Genomic DNA, 16,575 nt, shown 5'->3' on the forward strand with positions numbered 1-16,575 from the left:
GGGGCCGGCCATGAAATGGAATGAGAAAAAAAAAAAAAAAAACTGCCTGACTAAGCATAATGGACAGGTTTTTAACCCCTATTTTGCACAGAGGCTTTTTTTTAAATGTATTGATGATAGCAAAGTTGAATACTGTTACAAATAAAAAAAAAAGAAATATGTTTGAAATAACACTGAGAGCAAAGAAAACTCTTCTAGAGTATAGAACTAAAAAAAACAGTTACAGAAAAGTGTTTCACTGTAAAGATGGCTTGTAGTTTGTTTTGTTGCAACCTGAAGTGTGAAATAAACTTCAGTGGAGTTTGAAAACAAAATATGTGTTTTTGTCTGGTTGAACAATGTGTGTGCCCAGTTGATTTATTTATTTTTATTTATTTTTTTTTTTTTTGGGGGGGGGGGCAGTGGGTTCCTACTCCCTTGGTGTGGGGTTGTTTGTGTGGGTGCTATGGTCCCGGAGTGGTGGGAACCTACCAGGTAGTCTATGGTTCCCGGGGCTGTCGGCTCAGCTTGGGTCCTGGGGCTGTGCTGGGCTCTGGTGGATGCGAAATGCGAGATGCGAGATGGTGTGAGATACCAACTTGGGTTGCGGGGTGTGTGTGTGTGTGTGTGTGTGTGTGCCCTGCATCTCACCTCGTACCTCTTTGGCCTAGAGGCCTAGAGCTTGGCTGCTTTGCTGACGACCTACGTCTCTGCGGACGTGCAGCTGCCTTGGAGTGGTGCTGAGTGTCTGTTTGCCTGGGACTGCTCCGGCCCTCTGGGACTGGATCCGCTTGTTCCTGTTGCTCATGGGTGCTGTAGGTGACGATATTTGTCTCATCTGTACCCATGTAGGGTATAAGTGAAACAGTACCCTGGGATGATTGAGACATTCATAATGCTGATAAGCAGACTGACTGTGCATTTCAAATCTAACTGGCATTTAAAAATGACCAAGGACACAATGTTTTAATTTAAAATAATTGTCTTCAATTGTAAAAAATAAAGTATCTGTCTAAAGAAATTTTCATGAAACAAGGGGAAAATAATTCAGTAAAAAATGAAAAAAAAATGTATTTTTCACAGTGCATTTTACAACCTCGCCCAGTGTTAAACAGTAGGCGAGGTTGTAAAATACATACCAAACACATATTGACAGGAAGTACTTATGGACCATACGTTATTATTAAGCAGTATGATGTAGCCATTGATGGTCATGCTGCTCTAACAGAAGACAAGATAATCACCCTAACCTATTATTCAGTAGCTTTTTAAACTTAATTACAGATCTCATTACAAAGTGGATTTAGTTTCGACCATTAGAAACTCTTCCTGTGGCTTCCAGAAAGTATTTCTGCATGCAACACTTCAGTGAGAACACTTTGATGGTGTTTAAGTTTTGTGACAAAAATATCCACTTGCATATTGGTTAAAAGAAAAACAGGAAACTAAGGGCCTTAAATAATTAGAGAAGTCATGCACTGCTCCTACAGCCACTTCCTTTCTACAACCTTAAAAAAGTGAGCATCTAAACATATCAGCAAAGGAGATTGAACTTCAAATTTTTACTCTTTTTGCGATGATTTTTTTCGAATTTGGGACCTTACCAGCTTAAAGAACAAGACACTTAGGGCCACCATTCAGAGCAACTCAGTTTATTATTTTATTATTTCAGCTGTAATTTAAAAAAAAAAAAGAAAACCCCTTAACGGTGCATGAAAACAATCAAACGGACCGTCTATTAAAACAGTCTGATACAACTCTGCACATTTCTAGACCCCACTGTGCTTGTTCTATCATTTGCACAAAGAGAAGAGTGGCTCAGGGACATCTCTGTGAATCTCTTAGAAGGCCCCAGACAGCCCTGACTTGAATCCTATAGGCGATATCTCACTGAGCTGTGACTGACAGGAGATGGTGACTCAAAAATGAGGGAAAAGTTTGAAAAAATAAATTAATTTTCAGTTGCAGTCTCACTGAAGTCTGATTGTTTGTGACCAAGAGACCAGCATGTTGTTTCTGCATTTAGGATCCAGTTTTGGAAAAAAAATATGGTCTATTTTTGTGTGCACAGCTTGCCAAAATGCCTTCTTGGCCTTGCAAATTATTTTGTTGTCCACCTCAGGCCACCTCGGTTCCACTCATGTTTTTGATTTAATCTGTTTGAATGCACTTTTGAAATGAAAATAGGCAAATTTTGGACCAGTTTTTATTAACCGTTATTTATTATTGTGGTGAATGTTTAGATCTTAACATTTGCTTCACATGTTTTCTGTCAGAGGAGAGCTACCGTGCAAGAGTTGAAATACAGCACTAGTGCTTTTGAGACGGGTAAAACATGCAGGATAGTGGCCCTCAAGGACCAGGGTTGGCCACCCCTGATATAAAACATCAGTTATGTGCAATGGCTCTGGGTTAAGAACCATTTAACAGAAACATGGTGATGTCTGGTGGGCACAGTACTTTGTAACATGTATATTTTTTGTTAAACAAAATTCATTTATTTCGCTCATTTGCTGAAAGTATTTCTAGTTTGTGAGTCATATTGTTCGTATAAAGAGAGGGAGCCATGCCTTATTAATGACTATGCTGGTATCATCTTTGATCTGTTTGTACATCTTCCACTGAACTTGTTTAAATATCACCTACTTCCTCTTGCTAGTTTCTAGAGAAGTATAGAACCTGCTGTGCTTTTGTGGTTATTTTTTTTCTTTAGGTTCTGTCCTTCATTTCATTGGTGGAAATAAATGTTGCAATATAGGCAATATGTAACCATAATCAGTAAATCTGCATAGTAGAAAATAGTCTTGTGAAGATAAATATCTGAAAAGCACAAAAAGGCAAATGGTTTGCAACATGTTTTATGATGATGTCATCTGATTAGTAGTAGGTTTTTTTTTTTTCCCACGTTAGCATACTGTTGGTTAACACATTTTTTTTTTTTAATCAGGTAGTTATATCTGTCTAAAGCTTAAGTCATCTTGTTTGTTGAAACAGAAACCTTTCCACCAACGCCCTGCAAAGTATTAATGGCATGCTGTGAAAACCTGAAGAAGTTACTGCAATGTCTTCTTCTACTGACACCGCTTAGTTTTGGTAGTTTGAATATTTATTTTGACTTCACAATTTAATGCAGCAACCATCACTGAATGCAGAACTAGTGAACAGAATCCTTAGAACAGAAAAAAATGTAACTGTCTGAAACTATGCAATGTCTTTTTCCTTGCAAAGGCCCCAGTGTTTAAGTCAAGTAAAGTCAAATTTATTTATATAGCACTTTTCAGCAACAAGGCGGTTCAAAGTGCTTTACGGCATGAAAACACAAAAATACAGAGCAAAAGTAACATGACAACACACACAATAATATAGAAAGCTAAATTAAACTTATCTAAAACATGATCTAAGATACTCTAAATGAAATAAATCAGCAAAAGTAACATAAACAGATGAAAAACTAAGCTAGGAAAAGCTAAATTAACTTACCTAAAACAAGTCATACTAATTCATACTAAAGATAAACTGAGGAAGATATAAGATAGATACTAAGATACAAAGATATAATAAACTGATAATAAGCTAACATAAACTGAACTAGGATTTTAAAACCTCAGCTAAACAGAACATGAATGATAAAAACTAGGATATATTAAAGAAAAATAAACTAATAAGTTTTAGGTAAAACAAGTTAAAATTATAAAAGAACAAGCTGGGACTTTTGGCCTCCCAGTGTGACACTGTGGCTGAATAGTCTAATTTCTGCTCAGATTAGATGAACCAAAGTGCCAGTCAGGCATAAAATGACTAGGACCAAATGTACAAAAAATAAATAAAAATTCACATATATTACGATTTCATACATTCACGACATTGGCCCAGTGTGACTTCTGTAAGGGTTTTATACACTATATTTACTTGCATGTTTGTATTTAAAAAATATTTTAACCTAAATCTTTCAAAGTAATTTGATTTGTTTAGTTAAACCACATTACAAGCTAACTCTACTTAAAATAGTAAATCAATAGGCATCACCTTAAGCCGAACTGTTGAACCCAAAGAAAGGAAACGTGAAAGTGTGGGTATAGATGATTGACACCCAAATAAAAAAGCTAGAAAAATCTGTTTCAATTAGATCTTAAAATAACTAATATGTGCAAAGCAAAAAAGTATGTATTCACATCAACCAAACAACAACCAGTTTAAAATACATGTTTATTTTTAATCATCATGCACTTTAGCCTGCAGTATACAAAACAAAATTTCTAGTTTGTGATATGAAAACATATTATTTTACAACTTTAACCTTAACTTTAATCTCAGTGATCAAATTGATACTGCTTAAAGTCACATCCCAGCACTCAAATCTTTGTTCAGGAGCATGATGTCATTTATGAATGAATGTTTACAGTAGTTCTTATGTGGAAAGGCTTGTTTTACAGTTAAAACACTTTTTTCTTTGTCATGGTGACTGTCCACCCCCAGAAAAACCTGATAGGACCTGAAACAAGAAAGCAAGAAACATCATTTGAATTAGTTGTGGACTAATGACATTTTTTTCAATTCCAGAAAAATTGTGCTGTTGGAGATACAAGGTTTTTTGTCTGTCAGCAAATAATAAAAAAAATAAATCTTAAATAACATCCAACTCATCTTAAAAGTTGCGAACATAGAAACAATTAAATTCAGCAGCACACAACCATATAAAATGTGTATGTTTTAGGATGCATCTAAGGACACATTTGAAAGAGGGTAACTTTAGATGAATGTAAAGAAATTGGTATGTATCCAATTTCTACAATAGCTTCTTTGTGTATACACTTCCACTTAGTTTAAAAACCTCACCTTGAACCAAAAAGGTTAGCACAAGCATCAGAACTGCCAGGTTACAGCAGATGAACATGGTGAGATCAGTCGGGCTGTGAGGGAGTAAAAAAACATCTCTGATAATTTCATGCTTTACTCTATATATGCATTCTTCTCTGTGAGATAAAAGGAGGGGCTTGTGTGGTTTGCAAATGATGTGGGCTCTAGCCCACATTCGCAAAAAGAACATCTAAATCATTTTCAAAACCTGAAACCAGGTGACTTTTTTATACCACCCCACGTTTACGACACATTGACTCAAATGTATGCAACAAAATGAGAATCACAAAACAGTCAGCGTTAACAGAAAAAAAGTTTTATTAGCCAAAAATAAAGAGTAGAAGGAAACTAAACAGCTAAGCTGCACCCAGGAGGCCTGTAGCCAAGAAAGGCCTGACAGATCTCTTCTCTCCAAGTGAAGGGTGTGGCCAACGTAAATAGGCTGCTCACACCTACAAATGCTTGCAGTAACTGCAAGTTGGGCTCCTACCTGAATAACAGAGAATAAATGAACACTCCCGTAATGCTCTTACATTTAATTTAGCTTGCATGCTATCCACAGAACAGTGCATAGTGTGTGTGGGTGGCCATGTATTTGATACATTTTGATACATTGTGGGGACAATTTTCCTAACATATCTTGTGAGAACCAACTGGTCCTTGTGGGGACCAAAGCCTGGAAATAATGTTTTTCGGTTAGGGGTTAGGTTTAGGACTAAGGTGTGAGTTGAGTTTAGGTAAGGGTCAGGGTTAGAATGAATGGAAGTTAATGGAAAGTCCCTACAAAGATAGAGAGTGTGTGTGTGTGTGTGTGGGGGGGGGGGGGGGAGTAAGTGAGTATGTGTTTGACAGTGTCTTTATCAGACCTGTTGAGCCATTAGAAGAAAAATCTTAAAATGTGGGTACAGATGACTGACGTGAGTCAAAGAAACCTATAGGAACCTCTGTATCAATTGGATCTTATAATATTGTGAACAGAACAACAAATTTCATATGTTCACATTTACCAAAAAAACACTCAGCTGTGTGTGTGTTTATGTTTATTTTATTTATGCGCTCAAAGTCTGTAGACTGCAGTATGCCAAACAAAGGGATGCAGGATGAGATGCTAACATGTCATTTTATTGCCTTAACTAACAAATATATTGCAGAAATCAGATCAATGTTTCAGCTTTTTCCTAATATTTCCTGATACTTAAGTCTGATATCAGTACAGCATGTAGCATAGCAGCTGTTTTCAAAACTTTTTCATTATGTCATCAATCCACTCTTGGTTATCAGCGATCTTTGTGTACTTATACAACATGGAACCATTCGTCAAATACTTGTTTGCAGACACCACCCCGTACGCCTTTCCTTCACAGACTAACGGACCACCAGAGTCTCCCTGAAAAAAACAAACACAGAAGGTGGTGATTATACAAGATGATGAGAGAAGCAAATACTTGTTTTGATCAAGTCGTATTATTGCAGTTCAACACAAAGCTGGAAAAAATAGCTAAGACTCAGTCAATATTACAGAAATTGAGCTTAAATTGAATGTGGTAGTAACTGAGAGTCATTCACACCACAGACTCTGAGAGCTAACAGATTGTATGAAATTTTGCTGTAGTGTGTGAGATTGTGCATAATGTTTTGTTTTCTTTTTTAATTACCAAAATAGCTAAAACTCTATCATTACTCAACATAAGATGATTTAAATTCAAAACTCTGACAAAAGCTGGTGGGCAAGAAGAAATCCTTTAAGTTCAAGGAACTTTTAAAATTTTAAACATATAATAAGATGAAAGGAAAAAAAAAATACCTTGCCCGGTCCCTTCTTTCCCTTGGAGCAGAACACATTTTTCTTGGCACAACATCTTTTGTCAATGAGTGTCACATTGACTTCCATTAGGTTGGGAGACATCATGTTATTCTCTTTGCTTGTCCATCCCCATCCGGCGACTGAACAGGACTTTGGCAGAGGGTCATCAGTGCTGTCTGCCAGGTCAATGGGCTTCACATTGTTGGTAAACTTTGCTTTGGAGGACAACTGAATAAACAGAGCAAGATAAAAAGAAACATTGGCATGAGCAGTGTTTATGTTGGCTTAGTTTAATTATGGAGAAGATTTTATAAAAATGTGGGAAAAAACTGTACCAAACTGTAAAAAAAGAGTAAAGTTTCTGCAATGAAGTACAGTGAATATAAGTCGATTTTCTTGCTGATTTCACCTTCAGTAGCATGATGTCGTTTTTGAAATTTTCTTCATGGTAATTTTTATGTGGAAAAGCTTGTTTCACAGGCAATTTCTGTTTTTGCTTGTCAAGGTAACTGTGCATTCCTAAGAAAACATTATAAGACCTAAATAGAAATAAAGATGCATCAGTTGATTTTATCAAAACATTATTTTTACAAAAATATAAAGTAAATCAAACTGACATGGCCTGGCAGTGGGCTGCAGTCATGACAAAATCTTCATTCAACAGGAATCCACCACAGTGTTCTGTAGGTTTCTCAGGAGTTTTCCTCTCCACTAGCACCATGTACGGCCTGCTGTGTGGTTTAGCCTCGTGGCCTCCAATGATTTTCCCTGCATGAGCTGTGTGACATTTTTTTGACAAGGTAAGTTTTTAACATTGACAAAACTGTGAACATCAGGAAACATGATTCAGTGTCATAATAAAAACAAAAAGTTGGGTAACATCTAATTAATCCTATAACTTGAAAACACACAAAAAAGTAAATTTATTACGGTATCAAACAAACAAATATGTACTGTGCAGTTTTATTACTAATCCAAAGAGATGTTAGAAAGTGATGTAGTATGCTATGTGTCAGAAACCAAACACAGATTTTACATGCATACATTTACTCTACAATGAAAGGGACTTACCTTGACCAGCAAAGGTTAGCACAAGCATCAGAACTGCCAGGTTACAGCAGATGAACATGGTGAGATCAGAGTCGGGCTGAGCTGCTGTGAGGGAGTGACAAACATCTCTGATAATTTCACTCTATATGCTTCCTTCTGTCTGGGGTAAAAGGAGGAGCTTGTGAAGTTTGCAATGATGTGACGCTAGACGACATCTGTATTATTTTTAAAACCTGAAACCAGTTGACTTTTTTATATCACCCTTAGATTTAATTTAGCTTGCATATTATCCACAGAACAGGATACTGATTGTCAGCAGTTAAAGATTTCATGACCAGATACTCAGGTTTTCATGCAGTGTTCATATTGTTACTTTAACATGAGACTGCAGCAGAATTAAAATGTCTTCACCAAAAAGGTGTCGTGTTTAAATGTACTGAGAGACGGTGACTGTTAGTTGTTTGAGGATATGGTGCACAAAAACCTTAAAAGATTTTTTGGCGTTTAATCTATATTAAAAAAAAATGTTTACACTTTTACAGGGCAGCTGTTTAATACAGACCCTTTCCAAAAAATTTGAATATCATGAAAAAGTTGTTTTGTTTCCATAATTCCATTCAAAATGTTAAACTTTCATTGGTTATAGATTTAGGGCCCACAGTTTAAACGATTTCAAGTATTTTTTTTAATTTTTTTTTACATAATTTGGGCTTTCAGCTCAAAAAAACCACAAAAACAGGAATTTAAAAAAAAATTAGAACACTGTGGAGAAACCAGCCCACATTTTACAGGGCATGAATGTTGCAAACTGAGTGTGATACATTAATCATCTACTAAAATCAAAGCAGCTGCACAGGTTTCCACTAGGTGTCATTAAATTGCTTCAGTTTGGTTCAATATGAGGAAGACTGCAGACCTAACAACTGGCCAGAAGGCCATCATTGATACCCTGCATAGGATGGGTAAGCCACAAAAGTTCATATGTAAGGAGGTCGGCTGTTCACAGAATGCTGTGTCCAAGCATATCAATGGAAAGTCTAGAGAAAGGGCAAAATGTGGCTGGAGAAAATTGACGTATCGTTTTTAAAATGCCATATTTTGATTTTAATTTCTTTTTCTTTCTGCAAAAACTGATTATTTTCACAGTGTTCTAGTTTTTTGAAATACTGTTTTTGTGGGTTTTATGCACTAGAAGCCCAAATTCTGTAAAAATAAACAGAGAAATACTTGAAATTGTTTAAACTGTGGGCCTTGTATCTATAACCTATGAAAGTTTAACTTTTTGAATGGGAATGTTGAAATTAAACAACTTTTCCATGATATTCAAATTTTTGGGAAAGGGTCTATATATATTCACAATACTGGGCCATAGTGACATCTGTAAGCTCCACATGCTGGACAGTTTCACAATACAATTATATATTTATATGTGCATGAGATAATGCGTTCCAATTTTAATGAAATTCTCAGGATGTAACCATTGTGTGTACCTCTACAACTCATTAAGTGTTGGAGTAAACATAACTCACAATGTTCACCACAGTTAACTGACTTTAGAAAACAAACCAAAAGCTCAGCCAGTGATACAGATATTAAGCTAAAACTTTGTGTGGTGGCGATCAGATGTGTGCAGATTTACCTGTCTATAGTAACATATGGATTATCAACAGTTAACAAAAATGTCATGACCAGATGCTCAGGTTTTGATGCAGTGTTCATATTGTTACTTTAACATGAGACTCTGCAGCAGAAATAAAATGTCTTCACTAAGAAGATGTCGTGTTTAAATGTACTGACAGTGACTTTTTATTGTATAGCGGTATGGTGCACAAAAACCTTACAGGATTTTTTTTTACATTTTCTGTCACAGTTCACCTGTTCTTACCTACACAATCACTGCCATTAGTCTCACCTGCCACAGCCTGTATTTAAGACCACAGCTCACACTCACTCCTTGCCAGATTATTGAACGGTTTATCCAAGTAAATGTCCAGGGCTCCGTCACAGTTCCTGCCTGATCTCATGTCTACGAACCCTTGCCTGTCTCCTGACCATCGAACCTTGCCTGTTACCTTTTCGGATTCAGACCTACGGATACAGACCTCGCTTTCCCTCACTGGACAAAGATTACTGGTTCGTACATCTCTGGATTTGGTTGCTCTCGTCTGTCCCTGGACCCTCCTTCCTGCCCAAGCCCTTTGCTAAACTCTCCCGCCTCTCTTTCCTCACAGTCCTCGACGGCCTTACCTGCCACGAGGCCGATTCCCATCCTCGAAGAGTGCTGGTTCCAGAACTAGTGTTCCGATTAGTTTAGCAGCTCTAATAAAAACCTTAAAACTTTGCCGTTGTCTGCCTGTGCTAAATCCATCTACACCGAGCCTTGTCATTTATTCTAGAATAAAGGAAATGTTTACACTTCTACAGGGCAGTTATTTAATAAATTCACAATATTGCGGCCTGGCTATATTAATGACTACAATCTGTGGTCTGATTGTTTTTTATTTTCATCAACAAACTGGTGACATGATCCAGGCAGTACATGGGAACAAATAGTTCTCATATTCTTACACACAAAAAGATTAAAATACATTTGGAATAACTGGCTTAAGCAAAATTCCTTATTTCGTTATTTATTTAGCTGAAGTAAATTACTTGAAATGAGCTCACATGCTGTATGCACTGAATACTCCAGAAGGCCACATTTGTACAAGGATGTAATGTTTTAATTGATTTATTTTTTAGGCTTATAGGAGATTTTTAGTTATTGTTTTTGAATATATAAAAGTTAGTGGTGAAAGACTTCAGGACTTTCATGATAAGGCCTAGCAGAAACCTTAGTTTCCACATACACGTGTTTAGTTTAGTGATGATTTTATCACACTCTGCAGATCAGCTGGCTCTGTACAAGATCTGCATCTCATGTCTGAGGAAAAACAAAGTTCTGCTTTGCTTGAAAAACTGACTGCTTCTTGTTTTTTGTTTTCTTTTATATTGTTTGATATACTGCATAACATTGAGTACCTATAGGAGCTTTAGCATTGATAGGTTGTACATTTTACATATATGTGATATACAACATTAAAGCATGCTTCAAAAATGTTAAATGCTTTTTTATTTTCTTCAAATTTCTACGTCTTTATTAAGCACTGACACTTTGGAATTTCACTTGAATGCTTTTTATGTAAAATAACAAGTTTATTTTAAGGAGCCCTTATTTCCACTGCAAACAGGACACAAAGATCTATTTCATTCAACCAAAAGACATACTGTAAAACTGAATAGGTTGTTTCAACTTTTAAAAAGTTAGAAACTGATTGCCTTAAATATGTACTTCACTTACTGTCTTATAAAGGGATTCAAATAGTTTCTGTAAGTCAAATAAACCACATTACATGTTCACTCTATTTTAAATAGTACACGAATAAACAACTTATCAGACCTGTTGAGCCATTAGAAACAAAATCCTAAAATGTGGGCACAGATGACTGACGTGAGTCAAAGAAACCTATAGGAACCTCTGTATCAATTGGATCTTATAATATTGTGAACAGAACAACAAATTTCATATGTTCACATTTACCAAAAAACACTCAGTTCAAATATAGATTTTTTTTTTCATGCCATTAAACATTTCTAGCCTGCAGTATTAAAAACAAAAAAGTTGCAGTATGAGATTCTAAAATGTAATTTTATTGCTTTAACTAAAAAAAAAATCTGAGTTATCAGATCAATGTTTCAGCTTTTTCCTGATATTTGCTGATACTCAAGTCTGATATCAGTATAGCATTGAAGCTTTTTTAAAAGTATTTCATAATGCCATCAATCCACTGTCGGTAGTCAGCTATCTTTGTGTACATATACAATATGGAGCCATTTGGTAAAGTTGTTCCTGCAGACACCACCCCGTACGCCTTTCCTTCACAGACTAACGGACCACCAGAGTCTCCCTGGAAAAAAAAACAAACAAAGTCCTGATAATACAAGGTTTTATCCAAGTTTTGACCAAGTTGTATTTTTGCCCTTCAACATAAGACTGGAAAAAATAGCTAAGACTCAGTCAATATTACAGAAATTAAGCTAAAATTTACCAAAATAGCTAAACTATCATTTCTCAATATAAGATGGTTTTCATTTAAAATTCTGGCATTAAAGTTGGCAGGCAATAGGCATTCATTCAATCTGTATTTTTTTTAAACGCATAAAAAGGTAAAGGACAAAAGTTACCTGGCCTGGTCCCTCTTTTCCTTCAGAGCAGAACACGTTTTCATCACATTCTTCATCTTTAACAAGTGTCACATTGACCTCCCTAAGTTTAGGAGATATCACGTTACTGTCAATGCTAGTTTTTCCCCAGCCGGCGACTGAACAGGACTTTGGCAGAGGGTCATCAGTGCTGTCTGCCAGGTCAATGGGCTTCACATTGTTGGTAAACTTTGCCTTGGAGGACAACTGAAGAAACAAAGTAAGACAATTTAAGAAAAAAGAAACATTGGCATGTGCAAGGTTCATGTTAGTTTTTGTTTTATTTTAGACGAAGATTTCATAATAATGTGGGAAAGAATGATTCTAAATTAAAAAAAAGTTATGTTTCTGCTATTAGGTACAGTGAATACAGGTACATATTCATGCTGATTTCACCTTCAGTAGCATGATGTCATTTGTGAAATTTTCTTCATTGTAGTCTGCATGTGGAAAAGCTTGTTTCACAGGCAATTTCTGTTTTTGCTCGTCATGGTAGCTGTGCATTCCTAGGAAAACATGATAAGACCTAATGAAAAAAGAGGTAAGAAAGAAAAAAAGATGCATCAGTGGATTTTGTCAAAATGTTATTTTTACAAAAATATAAAGTAAATCAAACTGACATGGCCTGGCAGTGGGCTGCAGTCATGACAAAATCTTCATTCAACAGGAATCCACCACAGTGTTCTGTAGGTTTCTCAGGAGTTTTCCTCTCCACTAGCACCATGTACGGCCTGCTGTGTGGTTTAGCCTCGTGGCCTCCAATGATTTTCCCTGCATGAGCTGTGTGACATTTTTTTGACAAGGTAAGTTTTTAACATTGACAAAACTGTGAACATCAGGAAACATGATTCAGTGTCATAATAAAAACAAAAAGTTGGGTAACATCTAATTAATCCTATAACTTGAAAACACACAAAAAAGTAAATTTATTACGGTATCAAACAAACAAATATGTACTGTGCAGTTTTATTACTAATCCAAAGAGATGTTAGAAAGTGATGTAGTATGCTATGTGTCAGAAACCAAACACAGATTTTACATGCATACATTTACTCTACAATGAAAGGGACTTACCTTGACCAGCAAAGGTTAGCACAAGCATCAGAACTGCCAGGTTACAGCAGATGAACATGGTGAGATCAGAGTCGGGCTGAGCTGCTGTGAGGGAGTGACAAACATCTCTGATAATTTCACTCTATATGCTTCCTTCTGTCTGGGGTAAAAGGAGGAGCTTGTGAAGTTTGCAATGATGTGACGCTAGACGACATCTGTATTATTTTTAAAACCTGAAACCAGTTGACTTTTTTATATCACCCTTAGATTTAATTTAGCTTGCATATTATCCACAGAACAGGATACTGATTGTCAGCAGTTAAAGATTTCATGACCAGATACTCAGGTTTTCATGCAGTGTTCATATTGTTACTTTAACATGAGACTGCAGCAGAATTAAAATGTCTTCACCAAAAAGGTGTCGTGTTTAAATGTACTGAGAGACGGTGACTGTTAGTTGTTTGAGGATATGGTGCACAAAAACCTTACAGGATTTTTTTGACATTATTCTAGAATAAAAATAAAGTTTACACTTCTACAGGGCGGTTGTTTTTTTATATTCACAATATTGGGCCTGGCTATATTAATGACTACAACCTGTGGTTTGATTTTTTTTTAATTTTCATCAACAAACTGGTGACATGATCCATGCACTTCATGGGAACAAATAGTTCTCATATTCTTACACACAAAAAGATTAAAATACATTTGGAAAAACTGGCTTAAGGAAAATTCCTTATTTCTGTTTCTTATTTACTTGAAGTAAATTACTTAAAAAGGGCTCACGTGCTGTATGCACTGAATACTCCAGAAGGCCACATTTTTACAAGGATGTAATGTTTGAATTGATTTATTTTTGAGTCTTATCGAAGATTTTTGGTTATTGTTGTTTTTGAATATATAAAAGCTAATGGAGGAAGACTTCCAGACTTTTGTATTAAGGCCTAATATTTTAGAATTTCACTTGTATGCTTTTTATGTAAAATAACAAGTTTAATATCTTGAGGTGCCTTTATTTCCTCTGCAAACAGGACACTTACATAAAGACATATTTCATTCAGCCAACCAAAAGACACACCGTAAAACTGAATAAGTTGTTTTAACTTTTAAAAAGTTAGAAAATTGCCTTTAAAATGTACTTCACTTTTTTTTTTTTAAAAAAAAGGGGATTCAAACTGTTTTTTTTTAAGTCAAATAAACCATATTACAAGTACACTCTACTTTAAATAGTACACAAATAAACAACTTATCAGACCTGTTGAGCCATTAGAAGAAAAATCTTAAAATGTGGGTACAGATGACTGAAGTGAGTCAAAGAAACCTATAGGAACCTCTGTATCAATTGGATCTTATAATATTGTGAACAGAACAACAAATTTCATATGTTCACATTTACCAAAAAAACACTCAGCTGTGTGTGTGTTTATGTTTATTTTATTTATGCGCTCAAAGTCTGTAGACTGCAGTATGCCAAACAAAGGGATGCAGGATGAGATGCTAACATGTCATTTTATTGCCTTAACTAACAAATATATTGCAGAAATCAGATCAATGTTTCAGCTTTTTCCTAATATTTCCTGATACTTAAGTCTGATATCAGTACAGCATGTAGCATAGCAGCTGTTTTCAAAACTTTTTCATTATGTCATCAATCCACTCTTGGTTATCAGCGATCTTTGTGTACTTATACAACATGGAACCATTCGTCAAATACTTGTTTGCAGACACCACCCCGTACGCCTTTCCTTCACAGACTAACGGACCACCAGAGTCTCCCTGAAAAAAACAAACACAGAAGGTGGTGATTATACAAGATGATGAGAGAAGCAAATACTTGTTTTGATCAAGTCGTATTATTGCAGTTCAACACAAAGCTGGAAAAAATAGCTAAGACTCAGTCAATATTACAGAAATTGAGCTTAAATTGAATGTGGTAGTAACTGAGAGTCATTCACACCACAGACTCTGAGAGCTAACAGATTGTATGAAATTTTGCTGTAGTGTGTGAGATTGTGCATAATGTTTTGTTTTCTTTTTTAATTACCAAAATAGCTAAAACTCTATCATTACTCAACATAAGATGATTTAAATTCAAAACTCTGACAAAAGCTGGTGGGCAAGAAGAAATCCTTTAAGTTCAAGGAACTTTTAAAATTTTAAACATATAATAAGATGAAAGGAAAAAAAAAATACCTTGCCCGGTCCCTTCTTTCCCTTGGAGCAGAACACATTTTTCTTGGCACAACATCTTTTGTCAATGAGTGTCACATTGACTTCCATTAGGTTGGGAGACATCATGTTATTCTCTTTGCTTGTCCATCCCCATCCGGCGACTGAACAGGACTTTGGCAGAGGGTCATCAGTGCTGTCTGCCAGGTCAATGGGCTTCACATTGTTGGTAAACTTTGCCTTGGAGGACAACTGAAGAAACAAAGTAAGACAATTTAAGAAAAAATATTGACATGTGCAGTGTTCATGTAGAATATGTCATAACAATGTAGGAAAGAATGATTGTAAACTTTTTAAAAAGAGTTATGTTTCTGCTATTAAGTACAGTGAATACAGGTACATATTCATGCTGATTTTACCTTCAGTAGCATGATGTCATTTGTGAAATCTGTTTCATTGTAGTCTTCATGTGGAAAATGTTGTTTCACAGGCAATTCCTGTTTTTCCTTGTCATGGTAACTGTGCATTCCTAAGAAAACATTATACGACCTAAATAGAAATAAAGATGCATCAGTTGATTTTATCAAAACATTATTTTTACAGAAATATAAAGTAATTTAAACTGACTTGGCCTTGCAGTGGGCTGCAGTCATGACAAAATCTTCATTCAGCAGGAATCCACCACAGTGTTCTATAGGTTTCTCAGGAGTTTTCCTCTCCACTAGCACCATGTACGGCCTGCTGTGTGGTTTAGCCTCGTGGCCTCCAATGATTTTCCCTGCATGAGCTGTGTGACATTTTTTGAATAGGATGAATGTAAAGAAAATGCTATGTGTCAGAAACCAAACACAGATTTTACATGCATACATTTATTCTCTATTAAACTCACCTTGACCAGCAAAGGTCAGCACAAGCATCAGAACTGCCAGGTTACAGCAGATGGACATGGTGAGATCAGAGTCGGGCTGAGATGCTGTGAGGGAGTGACAAACATCTCTGATAATTTCACTCTATATGCTTCCTTCTGTCAGAGATTAAAGGAGGTGCTTATGCAAAAAGACATCCACATCACTTTTCGATTTCATTTAGCCTGAATGCTGCAGACCGAACAGGGCTTCTGCTGGCATTTTGTAAAGTGCTCGGTGTTACCATGCCTAAAGATTTCAGAGTAATGTCTTTAAAGCAGATGATTCAAAGTTAGTCATCTTGCTACAAAAACAGAAACAATGACTGCTGTAGTCCAAAGACTGCTTGCTGTTTCTGATTTCACTCTTTAGTCCACATATAGAAAGTCAATTTTAAAGTAGTTTATGGAAGAAAAGCCAAGGTCTTTCATGCAAAGAACAGTGAACTTTTCAGTGAGCTGACATCAGTCTGAGAATCAAGCTTCAGAAATGGGTTAATAAGTGAAACATGTTAAA

At 35.9% G+C, this 16,575-nt stretch overlaps 3 protein-coding genes across 4 annotated transcripts; all 3 read right to left on the reverse strand.

The window, feature by feature from the left end:
* Positions 1-5,863: 5,863 nt before the first annotated feature.
* LOC108230706 (duodenase-1-like) lies at positions 5,864-7,840 on the reverse strand. 2 transcript variants are annotated; one of them, XM_017407134.3, is made up of 5 exons: positions 7,712-7,840; positions 7,258-7,417; positions 7,050-7,179; positions 6,641-6,868; positions 5,864-6,223 (listed from the first exon to the last, which is right to left on the reverse strand). In XM_017407134.3, the coding sequence occupies exons 1-5, from the start codon at positions 7,767-7,769 to the stop codon at positions 6,074-6,076; spliced, it is 726 nt and encodes a 241-aa protein (XP_017262623.1). In that variant the 5' UTR covers positions 7,770-7,840; the 3' UTR covers positions 5,864-6,073. The 2 variants fall into 2 exon arrangements, with proteins under 2 accessions (XP_017262623.1, XP_024859772.1); XM_025004004.2 differs by having other exon boundaries at positions 6,981-7,179.
* Positions 7,841-10,171: 2,331 nt separating this feature from the next.
* Positions 10,172-13,135, reverse strand: LOC108230697 (granzyme B(G,H)-like). Its single transcript, XM_017407124.3, has 5 exons — positions 13,007-13,135; positions 12,553-12,712; positions 12,329-12,458; positions 11,915-12,139; positions 10,172-11,637 (listed from the first exon to the last, which is right to left on the reverse strand). Exons 1-5 carry the CDS (start codon positions 13,062-13,064, stop codon positions 11,488-11,490), a joined length of 723 nt encoding a protein of 240 aa, XP_017262613.1. The 5' UTR covers positions 13,065-13,135; the 3' UTR covers positions 10,172-11,487.
* Positions 13,136-14,401: 1,266 nt separating this feature from the next.
* Positions 14,402-16,127, reverse strand: LOC108230707 (granzyme B(G,H)-like). The gene is made up of 5 exons (XM_017407135.3): positions 16,044-16,127; positions 15,782-15,941; positions 15,574-15,703; positions 15,179-15,406; positions 14,402-14,761 (listed from the first exon to the last, which is right to left on the reverse strand). The coding sequence occupies exons 1-5, from the start codon at positions 16,099-16,101 to the stop codon at positions 14,612-14,614; spliced, it is 726 nt and encodes a 241-aa protein (XP_017262624.1). The 5' UTR covers positions 16,102-16,127; the 3' UTR covers positions 14,402-14,611.
* Positions 16,128-16,575: the final 448 nt, after the last annotated feature.

The sequence above is a fragment of the Kryptolebias marmoratus genome, linkage group LG24 (assembly GCF_001649575.2).
Source record: "Kryptolebias marmoratus isolate JLee-2015 linkage group LG24, ASM164957v2, whole genome shotgun sequence".
Classification (NCBI taxonomy): Eukaryota; Metazoa; Chordata; class Actinopteri; order Cyprinodontiformes; family Rivulidae; genus Kryptolebias; species Kryptolebias marmoratus.

Bases quoted from the DNA above. Each gene is read 5' to 3' on its own strand.
- LOC108230706 (XM_025004004.2), bottom strand. From the start codon at position 7,769: ATGTTCATCTGCTGTAACCTGGCAGTTCTGATGCTTGTGCTAACCTTT. The intron at 7,418-7,711 runs GTAAGTCCCTTT...AATGTCACACAG, and splicing joins GCTAACCTTTGCTGGTCAAG to CTCATGCAGGGAAAATCATT. The intron at 7,180-7,257 runs GTCAGTTTGATT...ATTTCTATTTAG, and splicing joins GCAGCCCACTGCCAGGCCAT to GTCTTATAATGTTTTCTTAG.
- LOC108230697 (XM_017407124.3), bottom strand. From the start codon at position 13,064: ATGTTCATCTGCTGTAACCTGGCAGTTCTGATGCTTGTGCTAACCTTT. The intron at 12,713-13,006 runs GTAAGTCCCTTT...AATGTCACACAG, and splicing joins GCTAACCTTTGCTGGTCAAG to CTCATGCAGGGAAAATCATT. The intron at 11,638-11,914 runs GTAACTTTTGTC...TTTTTTTTCCAG, and splicing joins GAAAAGAGGGACCAGGCCAG to GGAGACTCTGGTGGTCCGTT.
- LOC108230707 (XM_017407135.3), bottom strand. From the start codon at position 16,101: ATGTCCATCTGCTGTAACCTGGCAGTTCTGATGCTTGTGCTGACCTTT. The intron at 15,942-16,043 runs GTGAGTTTAATA...AATGTCACACAG, and splicing joins GCTGACCTTTGCTGGTCAAG to CTCATGCAGGGAAAATCATT. The intron at 15,407-15,573 runs GTAAAATCAGCA...TTGTTTCTTCAG, and splicing joins ATGACATCATGCTACTGAAG to TTGTCCTCCAAGGCAAAGTT.